The following is an 18,929-nucleotide window of genomic DNA, read 5'->3' as shown; positions in this document are numbered from 1 at the left end:
GACTGTCGGTTAAGCCAAACGTTTACGCTCGAGGGAAGCTCAAAACCGCGAGAAATACCTATCAAATTAAAATCAAGTGAACTGATTTACACTACATACACATACTTTGGAGAAAATAAAGCCATCTCTTTCCTTCTGTGCCATAACCTTTATTTGACGTCGACGAAGTTGATTTAGGTCATCTTTTCGTTATCTGTTGCTGCTATGAACAAGGATGGCGTACTGAGCTTAAACCATTTTTGAGATTCTTGAACCAGGATTTTTCTTTTGTGCTTTCTTCTTTAATGCGTCCATTGTCAATCTAATTGCGTCGCATATCGGCTTTATGAGTGACAGGAACGAAAAACAATTTTAAAATATACTTATGTATCTACATCTAAATACCATCCGTTCTGGAGCCCAATTTCTGAATGAAGCACTACGACCGGTTGCGCAAGCCTACTTCTACGGAAGTATACTAAAACTCAACCGCCACTGCCGAGTACAGGTTGTCATTGAACTACATATGCTTTGCCGCTAGAGGCGCTGGCGGTAAACGTCAGATATCGAATGTCAACGTAATATTGTAGAAAGCTGGACCTATGTACATCTATTGTGTTTTTTCTTTTACATAACTATTACCATTGAAAGCGTTATTTTGTGTTTAAATCCTCATTTAAGTATTTATTGTTATTTTGTAATACAGAAACACACATGTTTGTTCGCAAAATACAACGGAAATGCCGTATTGTAATATTGGATACGTAACAAGCTTATTTAAAGATTTATTAGTTACGTTTCTTCAACAATGAATGGTTTAATAATGCAACGTTAACGGGTAAGTACTGATTAAATATGAAGTCATTACCCAAATGGATAAAAAGTTATTTAATTTCTATGAAATCGACGAGTTCTGTCTTGACATTATTTGTTGATACGGTCAAAATTCTATCTTAGTTTTAACGGGAATGGGACGACTGGCCTCCGGACAATTGGACGCCGCACTGTCGTAGACACGTGTAGACGAGGTATTTTAATCAGTTTCTATCTACTATTTAGTAGTTTAAATTCATTTTACTCTTAACATAATGTATTCTTTATCGCGGATTGAGAATTACCATGTCTAAGGCTTTATATTACTTAAATAAAAAACTCTTTTTTCGTTGGAACTTAAACATATGCACGATTAAATCATTGTTTACGTCTGTATATTTACATTCTTACCAACTATTAAATCATAATATAATCATTGAAGTATAAATAATAATATTCAATATTTTTTTAAAGTACCTATAAGTACCTAACGTCTATTATAGTACCTATCGTCCAGTTGTCCGGTTCCAAATCGTCCTAGACCCGTTTTAACGCATGGACCGGAGGTATAAGCGTGCCGAATACTTGCTCACTCCCACTTATGATTCATGGTTCGATGCCATTCGAAGCTATGAACACACAATATTAATTAAGTACTTTAAAACTAAAAAAAATACCTGCTTCAGTCAAAGCGGTTTGGTGTCGGGTTTCGTGGTGCTTCATTCAAAAATTACCCTGCTGGAGCGAAACAAAACAAACGAAGTCTGGCTTGTATGGCGCGCTGCAAAGAAAATGTCGCTGGCCATTTTTTGCGTGAGGAAAAGGCATTGAGTCGAACAAAGCCATAAGTCGTCGGCAATAAACGGGGCCGGGTCCAGACCAGACGGACATAACAGTCAGGCGTCCCCACGACATATGAATCACAAGCTCTCAGACGCAATTATTTTCATTCATGTGGACATAATAAGTAGGTATATAATATATATAATATATATAATATGTAGCTTACGGGTAAACAAAACGCATGGCCTGCAGTTGATTTTGAGCTTATACGCAGAATGCCAGTCGAGTTAAAACATAAAATATTAAAAGCAGGTTTGTAAATCTATAATGTTTGCGGTGATTCATCCAGGGGTCGCTGTTTAAATCCAATAGTAGAACGCATGCTGTTTTTACTAAAGCTCTGTGGAATTACGTGATGACAAAAATTCAAACAAAAGACAGAAATAGGATTGTGCGCAGTGTTGCCAACCGTAGGTACTATAATTATAGTATTTGTACTATAATTTTGGTCCGCGTACTATGTACGATATAAAACAGGTATAGTACGCCCAAAATACTATAATTTTGAATATCAGAAAAATCATGTAAAAAGTCCTAAAATTTCAATATTTTCGTTCGATAGATTGGCGCAAAGTACTATAATTTCGCAATATAAGATTTGGAGAACTTGGGAAAACAATTGCTCGAAAAACGTAAAAAAAATTTGACTTTGGTTTAAAATGAAATTTTTTGAATTCTTCAGTAAGCATTTTTGGTCGGAAGAGGTACCTACCTAAATAAAAAGGGGTCTCGGAGTCTCAAATTCTCCGTTATTTTTTTCTGAGACATAAAAACCAATACATTTTCAACACATAACAACGCGTACTATATTTTTTCCGCAAATATTATAATTTTGTAGGCTCTGTACTATAATTCCACTTTGAAAAGATGGCAACACTGGATTGGCGTTAAAAGGTTAGTATCCTACTGAATGAAATTATATTTAAACGATAGTATTATTATTTTAGCTACGCATTTATGACGAGACAAGGTCTCGCCGCATGAAAGGTAGGTAACTTTTTTCAAAATATATTGTCGCAGTACAGACTGACGGATTATAATAATATAATATGCTCAAAGATCAAGTGCTTTATACCCCGTTTAAACGTGCAAGGATTTACTGCTGACAGTACGTATTACCGCGGCCGTAACAAAAAAATAGTCGTGTAACCACGTATCGTCGTGCAAGTTGCAATATTTCATGCATTGATCAAAAAAGTTCGGAAGCTTCTGAATTTTCACGTGACAGTTGGAATTTGTGCGATATCTGCGCCTGCACAGTAGAATGATAGTGGCGAACGAGCTGTAAAAATACCAATTTTTCAAAACCAGTCAAATAGAACCATAAAATGACAACAGCGCATCTCGATTACGCTTGAAGGCTTGGGAGATAGTCAGATTTTTTATGTGTAAACATATATTGGCAATAGATGAATTTACACACATTGGTGTCAGGAAATCAGTGCGCGTAGGCAGGCGTTATTATCAAAACAATAATTTGTTTGGGCCAATTATGGTAGCGCGAATCCCAAATAAATTTCCTACCCACGTCCATAATCATTGCCGCCATCCAGGTACTGCAGTACTAGACACATTAATAAATAAATGACATGCAGTTACCTCCTGACCATAAACGCGTCCAGAAGTGCACTCGTTTAACCCTAGCGTCATCACAGAAATAATTTAATTACGAATTAGCGGTTCGATGCCGCGTAAACAATTAAAACTCATTACACAACCAACGATTCGACAAACTACATAGTGAGTAAAGTGTAAATCGGGAAGAGTGGTAGTGCTAGTGAGTGAGAACCAGACCACGGAGCCAGCCTCATCATCATTAAAGGACAGTTTCTGGAATCCTTGATATACCCCCCAGCATCTAAATCATACCCGTCCTATTACAGTCCACTGAAAAGCGTCACCATAATTATTTGGTAAGTGCATGATGACATTTATAAAAAAAAGCTCAGACTGTTTCAGACGTGCTATACTTATAAATATGTCAAGAATTAGAAGGAAGAGATTCATTTTAAAGACGAATTGTCATGGTTGCAGATTCCTTGTCGCAAAAGTCGAGATAGCTGACACAGGAAATGTCAATGCGTTGCCATGCCTAAAATAATACGACCCCGAAACGTCTAGGGAAGAGGGATGTAAAACACCCATAAACTTAACTTACCTAACAAAATTGTGAACATCTGACAAACATTAAGTAAAGTATTGTACATTATTGTAAAGAAATTTTGTATTTTCTCTCTTACATAGACTGTCCCGCAATAAGAGCAGATTTTTACTAAAAAAACCGTTTCGATAGATTGATGTAACGTGTGATTGATAAGTAATTACTAACAGTCGTAGAGAAGACGACAAATTTATTAAACAAGAAGAATACACTAAGTACTCACATATCCTTCATATAAATATGAAGAACACATACTATTATTATTATTGTAATCAGCCACAACTTAACTTACCCGTAAAAACGAAACAAACAAAATAATTTTCACAAGATTTTCACTGAAAGGGAAAATAAAACTACTTAGATTTACACGACGGAAAATTCACGAGCGAAATATAGCCATGAACTAAATTACTAAATCCAGTGAGAGTAGGTACTTGCTTAAAAGTAAATGAACACGGACAAGCTGCTTTCAAGGCATGTCGATTGCATTCATAAACATTCTAGCATACAAGAACGAAGGATAATATATATATATATATATGCAACATAATAATACATAGTCAGTGAACTGAAGCAAATGCAGGCCAGTACCTATATGAACAGAGCATCTAAATTCTAAAAGCACTACCCATTTACTCCGCAAATAGCCCGTAAGTTGTATGAGCTAAAAGATTACACAGGCTGTGATAGGTACGTACAATTTATTTTGAAAGCTTTCTTCACTACAATACAGTTTTTTAATAGTAAAAATAACTTACAATAACATCATAACATTTTTATTTATTGTGCAGTTTTTGAATACTTAGTAGCAATCCGCCCTCGTGACTTCGGTAGAATTGGGGTGGGGGAGGGGGAATCGCGGGAGAGAAGGGGTGAAATGTTTTTGGTAAGGGGGTCAACTGATTTATTGAAATTACAAACTTATGTCCCGAAAAGCGAAACCCGGATCGCAAAAAAATACTCAAATGGAATAGGTGCCTAGTATGTACAAAACTTAAATCAGTTAGAATTATTATTTTAAGTATGTTTGACAAAACACAAGAAACTAGCCAATAATAATTCGATTTTTGACAAAAATGTGAGTTATTTCCATCATTTTTTTTATTTTTTATTTAGTCTGTAAATGGAAAAAGCTTTTTTAAAACTATATTTTTAATTTAACTTTATTACATTATTTTAAGTTAAATTCAATAACCTTTACGGAAACCTACCAAATAAATAATTAAAATATTCACAAAATTATGGTAATTATTACTTTATGATTTTATTATTAGGCACAGTGCCTACTCGAGTATACGGTTGAATTTAAAAGTTGGCTAAAAATAATTAACAATGCTTTATTGAAAAGCTTTCGTTCGAAAACCATTATCTTGAAAACTGCGAGCTTTCAAGTTGGCCAAGTAATCATTGAGTGACTAAACGCTGGAAATATTTTTGCTGGCTTTAATTAAATTTCCGAGGTGGCAACTCAATTGCTAAATATCAAGTTCGGCGTAGATAAATGAGCGTCGGCGTTTGCCATTGTCTTATTTATTCAGGTGTTTTTTAAGGTAGCAAAGTCGTCAAATAAATGGCAAGCTGGTAATGGTATTACAGCGGCTTATAAAGTATCTATGTTCACTTTCATTTCGTCAAATTTCACTCGAAGATAATATGGGTGAGTACCTACTCCAGTGAAATAAGTCCGAGCGGAGTGCCTACACAAAAGGGTTCCACTGAATTTTAATATAGTCATTTATAAGTTGAAAAGCAAAATATAATCTTGGTAGTTATCCAGTATCTACATTTATACCAGTTGTTTATATTACGTCTATCTATGTGTGTAGCTATTAACGTTTCTTGTGCATGAGTTTGTGATTTTATATGACTGTATTGAAAGGACGCTTGAAGGACATATTATTTAGAAAGCTCTTTTTGTGAAAAAAAAAATATTTAATAAATAAAAAATACGGTTGATATAATTTCGTGAATATTAAATATATGTTTTTCAAATTTTCATTTATTCAACAATATTTGAGAATGTAAATTCTTTATTGAACATGTTAAATTTAATAAAACCAGAAGCTAAACTGAGCAGGCCATGTCCAGCGCATGCCTGAGTCACGGATACCGAAGAAGTTCCTCGATGGAAACCCAGGGGGTAAAAGGCCTGTGGGAAAGCCACGCACACGATGGGGCGATACCATTGCAAAAGATGCCAACCAGCTGCTAAAAATCAGAAACTGGAAAAGACGTGCGGAGGACCATTCCGGCTGGATGACGGCGGTGGAGGAGGCCGGGGCTCCTCTTGAGCTGTAGCGCCATCGAAGAAGGAGAAATTCTTTATTGAACATGTTAAATTTGAAAACAAATCAGATATAAGTATGGATTTTAAGACGGTAGGTACTTCAGTGAAACGGCAAATAATTTTCACCTATAGGTGCGACGAAATTTCGGACTGGCTGGCAATCGGAGAGCGAAAGTCGAGCTGTAAACACGTCAATTCGTTTTGTGATGGCGACGGGGGAATTAATTCTTAAATCGTGTAAAGATGGATAAAAAACGTTACGACATTTATTTTTTAGAGATTTTATAGAGTTTGTGAGAAAGATATATATGTCATTATGATGCACTGTCTGGAAAATAATTCATATTTAGAAAATAATAAATAAACTACTTATCACAAAATACATGGGTAAATTATGTGTCATATCGCGGCAAATAAAGAACGTAAAATTATAAGTCAAATGCTAACTACAATATAAAATATACCGAGTATATTTTAATATAAGTACTGAATATTAAATTAAGTGTATAGTGCACGTGAAGTATACCAAAATATGGCTTTATCCTCAATATTAAAACGGCGACTCGTGCAAGGTATATTATTTAAATAGTTTATGTTGGATAATTAAATGAAATAAGTATTAATCAGTATGGTGAGAAAAGACGTGGCACCATAATGACACAATTTCTAGCATTGTCTAAAGATTTTCCAGGCTTAGCATCCAAACTACAAAATTACTAATAATTTTCGACATTTATAAAGCACGTGAGTGATGAAATTTAATAGATTTCAGATATATTATTATGTTGTATTAATACGTAATAGGTAGATTGACTTTATTTGAATAAAGTCCGGATAAAATTAACATATAATTTAGTGAAATATAAATGAATCAACGCGTCAGTAAAGTTCGAAAGTTTAACGACGACAATAATAGACATGGCTTGAATATTTAATTAGGTATTTTAAATTTATTAACTTTAAAAAGTTTTAAAAGTAACGGTCCTGTGAATCTTTCATTTGCGTCATTATCCAATATGACGGATAAGAGATTATCGAACTTGATTTATGAGAAGACTTATATTATAAAATATACCTATATGATAAAGAACTCTTTTAGGTACCAGATCTGGAAACAAAACCGGAATTAAACTCTGGAACCATGGGAATACTTATTAATTATTTTGAAACCGGAACCTTTGATTTCTTAAGCTAAAAGCATATAATTAAAATAGAATATCAGTGTTTCGTTATGTTTTAATTGTATAATATTTAAATTTCATTATTTTTTGTCATCATTCACTTAAAAAATGTATGAATTAATATACATCCCGACGTAGGATGTTGTACAAAGGGGTTTTACCTACAAATAGTGGTGTCCATAATATACTCCTTAATTATGTATTATGGTAGTCCACGGCATCGTTCATTTAATATGTAGAGCCCAGTGAGGTTCCTAGACAATATGCCGCCCTAGGCAGCGCCAGAATACCCCATTTTATTATACAGTATTTTTTATCATCTTTTCATGACTCCAATATCTGAGAAAGGTGTTGTATGGATACATTACTAACAAAATATACCGCTAAACCTAATTTAAATGCCATCTCTACTTTAATATACAATATTGGATGTGCACGGATTCAGATACATTCAAAAATACTACACCTGACAACTTGCATGTGTCATTGCTGCTCACCAAGGACGTGTTGTCCAAGGACAACGGAAGTAAACTAGACATCACGAACCCGACAAAAAAAATACAGTCCTGTTAAACCTATTATGTTAATTAATACATTTTATTTCCAACCAATGAGCTGAACTTTAGCTAAGCTTAGGTACCTACAATTTCTATATAAACCTAATGATTCTCCTTAATTCGCCGCCTTTCGAGTAACTGCCGCCCCCAAGCGACGCTCATTCTGCCTACCCCCACGGGACGTCACTGGTAGAGACAACGCATTACCATCAACGTAGATAGGTGCTAAAATATGGAAAAATATTATTCTTTCTTTTATGTATCAGCGTTGAATACATTATGTTTTTTCAATAATTAAAAAAGAGAATGCGATATGATGTTTGATGTTATGATTTGATAACTTACTTATGTATTTAGATAAAAGTGCCTACGCGATGTGATAAGAGATCGCCAAGCAGATGAAGTAGCAATGGGCTGGACAACCGCTGGTATCCAACGGCCACTAACGACCAAAGGGACGCCCGAAGCTCTGCTCGATATACAAACTTATCAAGTTCGGTGGATGTACGTGGCAACGAGAAATTTGGGACTGAGAAGAGTAAAGATAGCTAGGGAGGCTTTCGTCTAGCAGTTAATCTAACCCTGCAGCCGATGATGGTGATTAATGTATACTTGTTATTTTTTTTTATCTTTTTACACGCTGTTTGTCATCTAAATAGCTAATGGTGGTTGCTTAAAAAATTAGGCATGTAACACACTGTGTCCTTTGGTAAATAAATAAATCTCGAGAACGAATGTATGTTTGTTATAAATGATTTTCCAATGTGAAAAGATTTACAAATAATTAGCTCTAGTGATCGTTTTTACAGCATCACATTGATATAGCATGGTATCTTAAATAGAAGAATATTTTAGAACACAACTAAAACTATAACAGAGAATACGTTAAAACAGGGGGGGGCAAACTTTTTGGATGGAGGGCCAAATTCAAGAATTCAAAATGAGCGGCGGGCCGCAAGTAAAATACCATTTTTAGATATACACTATTTATTATCACGAAAAATAAACATTACAAAAAAATTAATGAGAAGAATAAAACTGTTGTACATTTTTAAACATTTTTTTAAAATTCAGGTGTTATTTTGTAGTTGATATTCTCAAAACTGCTTGTAAATGGGCATCGGAGATATTTGATTGTAAAGATTTTTTATCGAGGTTCATGATCGAAAATGTTTGTTCACATATATAGGTTGATCCAAAAATAATGAACATTTTTCTTGCATAATCTTTAAGTTGGTCGAATTTTTCTGAATTAAAGGCATTGTAAAATTTGGAGATTTCTTCACGACGATGCAATTCTCTTAAATCAGTGTCACACTGCAGATCAATAATCTCAAGTTGTAGCTCTGTCGGTACACAATCGATATCTATTGATAATGAATCGCGTACTATTGCTAAACTTGTCTCAATTTTTCGGATGTGCATATATTTTTTTTTCTTGCAACGCGGAGTTAAAAGTATTTAAATGTGTCACGATGTTCAACGTAGAAAATATTGGTTACATAGTGTGAGACGAGACGCAAGGAAGACGTACTGGGATAATACATTTATGAAACAACAAATTCTTCAAATTTTAATTTATTGTCAATATTTTTTTAAAAAAAAAAAGTTATTCGTAATCAGAAGTACAATTAATGATGGCGGAATGAACTGCGTTAAAAGAACAAAAGGCAAACAAGTATTTTCAATCGTATCACGGTAGTAAAACTAAACCTCGGTTCGAGAAAACAATTATTGTAACAATTAATCGCTGCAGAACTGTTCACTTCAATTTTGCAGCATCGCTAGTACCTTTAGGTATAATAAGTGATCCTAAATATCAATGCGGAAATGAGAATTAAGATAGAAATCACGTTATTTGGCAATGTCAGCTTTGTGATGATCAAAGACGAAGGCTTCTATTTATTAATAATCATTTGATTGTGAGATGTTTTAAGCTCAGCCAAACATCAAAGCGTTTTTTTGTATTGTAATTTTTCTGAAAAAAATGTAATCTGCAAGTATAAATTATAATACCACATGGTTGAAGTTAACATATAATAATATCACGTAAGTACCAATTATGAATGATATGTATTTTTTTGTTATTTTTATATACATTAACCTTATATATTATGTGGGGTTCGATGTGAGTTACCACTGTGGGAGCCGTTGACGTGTCGTCGGTCATGGTGTTGAGGATGATGATGAAGAAGTCGAAGATGAATGCATTAGTTTTATTTGCAGCGTAATGGTCGGTACAATAGTATGTTACAGTAGTTATGTAACAATACTTATGATAATGTTTCGAGGTCCGAATCTCGGTATAATGAGATGTGCGAAGCAATATAGAGACTGCGATAGTAACGGACCGGAAACGTATATTCGAGTGACATTTTTGATGAATTATTATTCGCTATTTATACATCAAAATAATACCTACCCATTATAATTTAGGAAATAACTAGATAGGTATATTAATCGAGTCAGCTACTTACTATTGTTTGCGTCGATGGACATCCGAGTAGCTGTCTATTGTATAAAAATTAAATATAGATATTGCGATTTGCGGATATAACTATTGTACTATAATTTGACACTACGGAAATGCATATTAAAGAATTTGTAATTCTATATCTCTACATATAAATGTAATAATAGTGTACAGTAAAATAAACCTCAGCCGAGATTTCGTCGCTTGATAAAAAAGAAGAAAATTTTCTTTAACATTTTTGACATGGCCTACTTCCGTTATATAGTAAAATCTGACTTGGAACATGATAAAAATAAACATTACCTTTCATTATTAGGGTGCGCGCAAATTGACTAATCATACTATCAAACCATTACAATTTCAACTCCGTGCTATCTGCGCATGCGGAATGATCGGCGCCACGAACAAGAGAAAGGGAGGACGGAGAAGCAAATGTCTGAAGAATTTTCCCGGTAAAGTCGCCGTTTTGTTATTTGGTTATTGTTCATTTCACAGCCAATTTCAGAGAGCGATTTCCTCTGATCGATTGTTAGTTGCAATGCCTTTGTTGTGCGCCAACTGCCATCTCTAGGACAGAATTCACTCAATACTGTCCAAATTCAACTGCTTTGGGCATTATATTTTGTTTTAAATATTATTTTATCACTACATATTCACTACACATTAAATTATTATAATTGGACGTATTTCTGCAAACAAGATCCAACTCACACGTATAACACAGAAAATTAAATATTTGAGAGACAATTGATTTAAAAAATATGATGTGTGATTATTTAATTTAAACATCCGATGGGATACTTATTGGATAATAAAATTAAATAATTGTTATAATTAATAATTTTAAATCAATCTAGAGTCAAATGTGTAATGATTTTTTTCAGAATTACACGCGTGTGGTGTTTGCAGAAATACGTCCAATTGTATTAGACAAATATTTCATAATATGAATACTGTCGACCGTGAGTACTTGATGGAATTTGAATTTAAATTCTAATGGATTCAAGTTTTTTACTATTCCATTTGAGTAATTTTTTGGGACCCGGGTTTCACCTTTCTGCATCTTCAGGCAACTTTCTGAAAGACTGATATTATTGATATATCTCATTAGTTAACTCCATTAAATTCCCAATACGTTACCATTTTTCCCAGTATTGACGATTTACACATATTGAATGTAGTATTAAACTACCCTCCATGTAACTTTGCAATTTGGAATACATTTTTTTGAATTATTTAATGAAATCAGCCAATCAGGCGCCTGGCATTTACTAATACACTAATACGCAGTGCCTATTATACACAAATCATGTCACTGTGTACAATTGCAAAGTTGCATGGAGCATGGTTTCCCAAACTGTGGGTCGCGACCCATCAGTGGGTCGCGAGCGAATATTGAGTGGGCCCTCGCCACTGTATACATGAATTTAAAAAAAAATAGGAAGTGATAAATTTGATATTTCATTCAGTTATTTATAATTCCTAAAAATTAGTAGTTTTGAAACACTTGAAACTTTTATTATTGAAAACCAAGTGCAGCCTAAGATGAACGTACTGTCTGAAATTTCCAGTCATTTATCACTGTTGATAAATAACTTTGACGACTATTTTGGGGAAGAGATGAAAAAGTTTGATTCGTTGCGTTGGATTTGTAACCCATTTCAAGACGACTTACCAACTAGTATGTCAACAAAAGCAAGTGAAGAACTCATTGATTTATCAGAAGATACGTCACTGAAAAATAGTTTCAAACGAAATTCTGTCTCTCAGTCGCTGATAATTATCCTTGCCTGGTCGATGAAGCTATGAAAGTCATCCTCCTCTTTACTACCTCATATCTATGTGAAGTCGGATTTTCGGCTATGGTTAACATTAAAACTAAATACCGAAATAAATTGGATATATCAAACTCACTGCGATTAAAAGTAACTAAAGTTGAAGTTAATGCTAAAACTGTAATGAAGAAAAATAAGATACAAATACATCCTTCCCATTGAAATTACTTTGTAAAAAAACCTTGCAGGTGTAGGTATTTAAGTAATATTTTTTTTTTATTTAAGTTGTGTTTCTTATTTCAACAGTCTTTCATTCATATTGGCAACACTTATAAAAAAATATTTTTTTAATTTCAATTAGAACAAATAGACAGCATTAAGTAGTTCCACGACTCGCCACTAGGGAATCTGAGCATTACCAATATGTATGCCCTCTTTTTTCTAAGACAGCTAAGAGGTGGGTCCCAAGATTGGAAATTTTTGTTAGATGGGTCGGAGCCCAGTGAACTTTGGGAACCACTGACGTGGAGGATACACCATTGATCATTTCCTAATGATTCATTATTACACTTTTGTCGATTTATACGCCTATTGATTGTATCATTAGTGATAATGTAGGGGTATTTTACAAACAGTTCATAATTTGGTTTGTTATGTTTTTTGTTGTAATCCTTGACTTAATAGGTAGGTGATAAAGTTTTTACCTACTTTATTGTATTAATTTATTAGACAAGTCAGAATTAACTGTATGTGTTCACAGGTACACTAATATCAGATCAGATATTAGGAATGTAATCCTTCAGTGAATTACGTGATTTCCTTGTGTTCACGGTACATGCCTGATCCAAAAACTTGTTATCCGATATTGGAAACCTATCCGATAATAGGATCCTAGGAGTTTTAAATTAGTCAATTATATTAGCAAATTACGAACCTTGGGGGGACTGCGATTTGATGCTAGTCTGCGAGACGGTGCGATCTGTAAGAAAAATATAATAGTTAGTAAAATTTGTTAATTCGTGATGTTTTTTTTTTAAATATTTGACCAAGGAATCTAAGGTTACCTACATGAAATTACGCACGGATAACCCACAATTTATAGCAAAGCATAATAATATGTAGTAACAAATTATTACATTATAGGTATGTGTAATGTGACCAGACGTCCCGTTTTTAGGCGGCTATTTAATTACCACATTTAAATAACATGGTAATTATATCAAATGGCCAACTGATTAGTGTACAACAGGTGTACCGTCCGCGAGGAAAGGATTTAAATAAAATAATATGGACAATGAAAAAATATGTGGGGAAAATATGGGGGAAATGAGAACATTACTATCTTGTCAATTTGTATTGTATGAAGTATTGTAAGTGCGAGGCTTCCAAAACGGATAAGTAGGTACCTACCTACCTTTTTTTAGGTGTCCCGGTTTGGGTTAAAAAATAAATGGTCACGTTAGGTATGTGTCGGAAAACTCGTAAATGAGCTTAAGCCACTGATTTTGCTCTACCTTCTGTAAAAGTTTGTACGTACTTGCAAGTGTTATATGGAAAAGAGATGTACAGACCTACAAAATTATCTGTAAAACGGCCAAAAATGGAACTACGAACTACCATAGGACACCATTTTGAAAATGTCATTCGAATGTCAGATTTTGTCCAGTTACGAATCTTGATTGGGTAGTTTTCGACAGTAGCTCCCCCATCCCATTCTTCAGATAAGTTTGTAGGTTTGTAAGCATTTATAGCAACAACACTCAGACAAGTTGAAGCTATAACCTATAAAGTTGATATACGTTGGCCACATCAAGGGGCATTCCGATATCTACTTCTACAACTTATCAGAAGCGGAGGCCCGCGTAGGGATTGCAATACAGAATGAAAATTTCAATACCGGTTTTTCGATATTTCTTAAACATTAAAAAAACAGAAGTAGGTGCTTATCAATAAATATAGCTGTTAAAATCTTTTAAAAATATTATTTTAGAACAAAAACCTACATACCTACATTTATTATGTTGACATTAAAAAATATGTATTCATCATAATTATAGAACTAGTGATTTTTTACAAATAATTTGAATATATTGATAATTTTAACTAAAGCTCTCAATGGATCATCAAGTGCAAATAAGTCCGGCTACAGAAAAAGCTTCTTAAATTCAACGTTTGTGCAGTCATCAATAATAATATAATAATTGATCATTTTTGTCACGGATGTTTGAAATATATTGTTTTATTATTTTTTCACCTCTGTTGGATTCAGTCAATATATTTGCATTTTAGCAACACAACTTATAATTCATTTTCAAAAACGTGAACGATTGTGCTTCCTTAATACCAAAAATTCCGGTATTTTGGAATTTTAAAACCGGTATTCCGGTATTGATAAATACTGGAACACCGGTTTTGAAACACCGGTATTGCAATTCTTAGGCCCTCGTAGTCCAGTGCGTAATTCGGTGGTCTTTCATCCGGGGGCTCCAAGTTAGACCCGGTGAGGTCACAATATATGTGATTTTATCAAAGCCTGGGTGTTAGGGATAATTTCTCTTCTATTACTAACTAAACTATTTTCATTAGGCCCTATGGCCTGTTTTAGTGTTAAAGAGAATGTATACCTATATACCAGTGGCGAAGGGTGGAGGTAGGCTGTTAAGATTCGCTATAAATAGTGCACACTAAACTTTTTTAGTCATATGTATTTGTTTTTATTGAACTAAGACTACAATTTACAGATGGTGTTAGTTAGTTTTTAAAAATCAACTAAACCCTGCCTAAACGAAACCATAATAGTTTTAGTCTAATTTGGGCAATACGACAAAATTGTGCACACTTTTTCATTCATAGTTATTTGTTTTTGTTGGATTAAAAATACATATTGCACATATTCTTGGTTATTTTTTTTAAATTCATTAAGCCCTGCCTAAACCAAACTATAATATATATAAAATATTATTCTATTTATAAAATATTCAAAGTTATGTATGCTTTAATTGCATAATTTTAGATATTTTATAGATATACATGTATTTTTTGACTATTATCTATTATGGCTTGGTTTCTCAGGGTTTAATTAAATTTGAAAAACTAACCAACATTATCTGTAAATTGTAGTCTTATTTCAACGAAAACAAATATCTATGTCTGAAAAAGTTTAATGTGCACTGTTTATGGCGGATCTTAACAGCCTACCTCCACCCTTCGCCACTGCTATATACGGAATGATATCCGGTAACAGAGACTAGTTGGAGCTCAGATTTACATCCATGTTCAGAGCAATGATGGATAGCGAAAATATAGCCAAAATTATATTGGACGTCCAATAACAAATATGACACCGAAAAAAAGAAAACGTTACAGATTACTACAATGGGCATACCAAAGATTTGACCAGGTGGACAAAATAATTTATATCCTCATGAATACAAGTGATAACTCTGCGATAAGTGTGATATTCAAATTTGAGCGACATATAGCAGAGTTGCGACCTTCAGACATAGCCCCCACATCCTGAAGCGGGCCCCTAGGCCAGCATGTTTCGCCCGCCCTACCTATCGCCAAGGTTAAGGGCAATGTGATGTTCTACAGTAGTGTTCCCCAAATGGGATTCCGTGTATTTAAGCGATTTTCTATATTTTAAATAAATCCCCTTGAATTATTGATTTGTCGGTACTCATATCATAATTATTATCGGTCGGTATCATATTATGAACCATTGGTCGCGACCCCCTCTTGTGGTAGCCAAGCGAAGTAGCATTCGCCTTCGATATTGGATAAATAACGATTTTTATTATTCTGGTAACACTAAAAATAAGTGTAATATAAAACGATACACGTGAATTATCATGTAGTTATTTATATCAACCATCATATCACATCAAATTGTATTGCACAACTAACTACACATTTTTTAATTTTAATTTTGATGAAGGACTATGCGCCGCAGGCGATTTTTTTTATAATATGACAAATTTCTGGTGTGTGTTTATCTCACAACTGTTCGAGCCGCCACGCCGGCCCCCCAGGCTGGAGCCCTGTCAGCCCCCCCCTTTGTGGGGGCCATGCCTTCAGATATCTTTAAAAATGTCGAGGATCTCAAAAGTGCACCGGCATTGGGAAAGAAGGAAGAGCTCGATTAACTTGTAAAGTTTTTTTTAACAGAATTTGAGAGAAGGCTTGAATAACGGATAAAGAGTCGAAGCCTCGGTAAAATTACATATTAAAAATAAAACTCTCGCATGGAGCGTAAGTCATGTAGTGCAGTTAACGCATACATTTATATCGATGATACTGTTATGCATAAGTTCGATAAGTAGATAAAAGATCCTAATTAGAGAAACCGCAACTTCCGTTATAAATCAAACATCTATCAAAAGTTCTTCTATTTTAATTTGATATCTCCTGTGAACATTTCCGCTCTCTTTCGCTATTCCTGACAAAACAAAAAAGACTTTAACAGAGCCCTATTTCCATAGTCTTTTGTATAATAATAAAAGAGCAAATAATACATTTACAAGTATAAAGACTATTTAAGTTCATAAATTACGAAACCTAAAAGTACTAGTGAAAGTGATAACTATCTTACTTAAACTACTCCGCTTTTTGGGGACGTAACAATACGATGGTACCCTAACACAGTAGAGTTCAGAGATCGATAAAGATACACAACAATACATAATGTTTTGCGGTCTTTATCTAGTAAATTCTATCAAACTGTATCGTATACAGCTCCGATTTTGTCGCAATAAAGAGGATCTCGTAAATATGTAGAGCTATCGAAGCGCAAATACGAAATGGGTCAGAGGAATCGCCATTATTCTCCCACAGAACGTGAGGGTTTTTACTTTTTACGGCCGGCGGTACGATGGCGCGGGACCAAACGCGAGGGAAAATCGATAGGACCCCTATCAGATCGGCCACTGGAAAAATGTCACATTCGGAGACCGTTTCAGGACGCTCGCCTACGCGATTTTGACGCAATGATGTCACTACAGCCTTGGTGAATCCTTCGGTACTACGATGACAAATGATTATATCTAACACTATTTTTCAGTAGAATAAAGAGAAGAGTCATGAAAATGGTTTAGTAAGAAATTACCAAACACGATTTAAAGTGTCATCAAATCAGAATAAAAGTGTCAGAATAATGCAATGTAGACTATGGTTAAGCAAACATTGCTTTAGTTGTGCGATAACCATGGCCCCCGCAAGGGGGGGGGGGTTGACAGGGCTCGAGCCTAGGGGTCCGGGTTCAGGGGGGCCCGGCGTGGCGGGTCGACCACATAATTGAGATAAACACACATCTTAAATATGCCCTAATAGGAAAAAAAGTAGCCTGCGGCGCTATTTTGCTTCGAGGTTATTACCATTTTAAAATATAAGTATGGTTGTGCGATGCAATTTTTGGATATTGTGTGTTGATCCTCGACAACTCCATAATTAGATGTGTGAAAAATCGCTAAAATTACACTGAATTTTTATTGACCTCGAACACCATTTAGAAAACGCCACTGTAGAGCGTCAGACTGCCTTTAACCGTCGTGATAGGTAGGCGGGCCCGCTTCAGGATGTGGGGGCCATGGCGATAACACATAGTTATTTATAATTATAACATGTTACAGGAGAGTAAATGCAAATATACGGAATTGGTTTGCTAAGTAATTATTGTAAAACAATAAAATAAAGAATTATTGTATATTATTATAATATACGTTGGTAATTAGCTATTTTAATATACACTTTCCAAATATTTCGGTACTAAAATGACGTATAATTATATCTTAGTAATTGTAACACTACTGCCCAATCAGCAAAAATATCATTTGCTTTAAGGTCTTGTGTTAACTGTATTTTATACATCTTTTAATGCAAATCTTTATGAAGTTAACCATTTAGTGTCATAAGAAAGTCCAAGTTCTCTAGAACGATGTGTTATAGATTTTTCTAAATTTTCATCTATAACAATGATATTTTCAGCAGTACGTTTACGTTTTTGACGGGTTGGATTCTTAACTTCTTAACATTATTTTGTAGACTATTTCGACTATACATTTCACATTATGTCTGAAACGTAGCTTGAAGAGATTCATTTTATTGTAATAAATTTTAGAAGTCTGTTTCCGCTGTACCTGTTTATCTTTCCATGACGATTTCCCAAACAATACTGAACACAAATTTCAATTTTGGTGGAAACCAAAAAAAAATAATGGCTACTATGACGTTTTAAAAGTCTATAGTATTAATTTGATAACTTTAATTTTAAGAAAAGTGAAGATTAAGTTATGGCATTACTTTGGCAAGAATTTGTAAAACAAAATTTAAATCACTTCATATTAAAATAGGAATAATCAATGTCTCTTTTAACGTAGGCGTAGGCACGACTCACGATTATAGCCTTGATAAATGTTTCAGTATTTCAGTACTGTGGTGACAGATGGTTGTATCAAACTGTAACACCATTACAAGAGAGTCAATACAGTGTTTTAAACTTGGTTATACAACGTTTATACTATTCTATACTTACCAAAAGAAGATTAATAAACAGCTCGTTTCAATATAGACAAGTAATTACTTTCAAAAGTTTTTGCTAGCGATTTCACGAGTTTTGTGAGAATTTTCAATATATTATATATAATTTTGAAAACACTTGTAATGATAAATTATATAACCAACAGAAAAAATCTTTTTTGGAAAAAATACGACACCCAGCAGAAATCTAACGTGCGGCTCTCGGGATTCACGCCCACGTACATCGACCACAATGCTATCCATGGTATCATATCTAATTGCGACAAATATATTTTCAAAATTATGTATGTTCAATAAAAAGAATATTGCATGCTTAAATATTTAAT

The 18,929-nt window shown here is 34.1% G+C and overlaps 1 protein-coding gene across 6 annotated transcripts in view; it reads right to left on the bottom strand.

Moving 5' to 3' along the window:
- LOC147078361 (uncharacterized) overlaps positions 1-18,929 on the bottom strand; it is a 693,462-nt gene that overhangs the window by 406,585 nt on the left and 267,948 nt on the right. For all 6 annotated transcript variants that reach the window (XM_085958890.1, XM_085958907.1, XM_085958920.1 and 3 more), the window contains one exon: positions 13,004-13,048. In XM_085958890.1, the coding sequence (XP_085815016.1) occupies positions 13,004-13,048 (45 nt within the window). The remainder of the gene's footprint in view (positions 1-13,003; positions 13,049-18,929) is intronic.

Source organism: Rhyacophila brunnea, unplaced genomic scaffold (assembly GCF_057557595.1).
Source record: "Rhyacophila brunnea isolate RB1 unplaced genomic scaffold, BYU_Rbru_1.0 scaffold_11, whole genome shotgun sequence".
In the NCBI taxonomy this organism is placed as follows: domain Eukaryota; kingdom Metazoa; phylum Arthropoda; class Insecta; order Trichoptera; family Rhyacophilidae; genus Rhyacophila; species Rhyacophila brunnea.
This window is presented reverse-complemented; position numbering and strand designations above follow the sequence as displayed.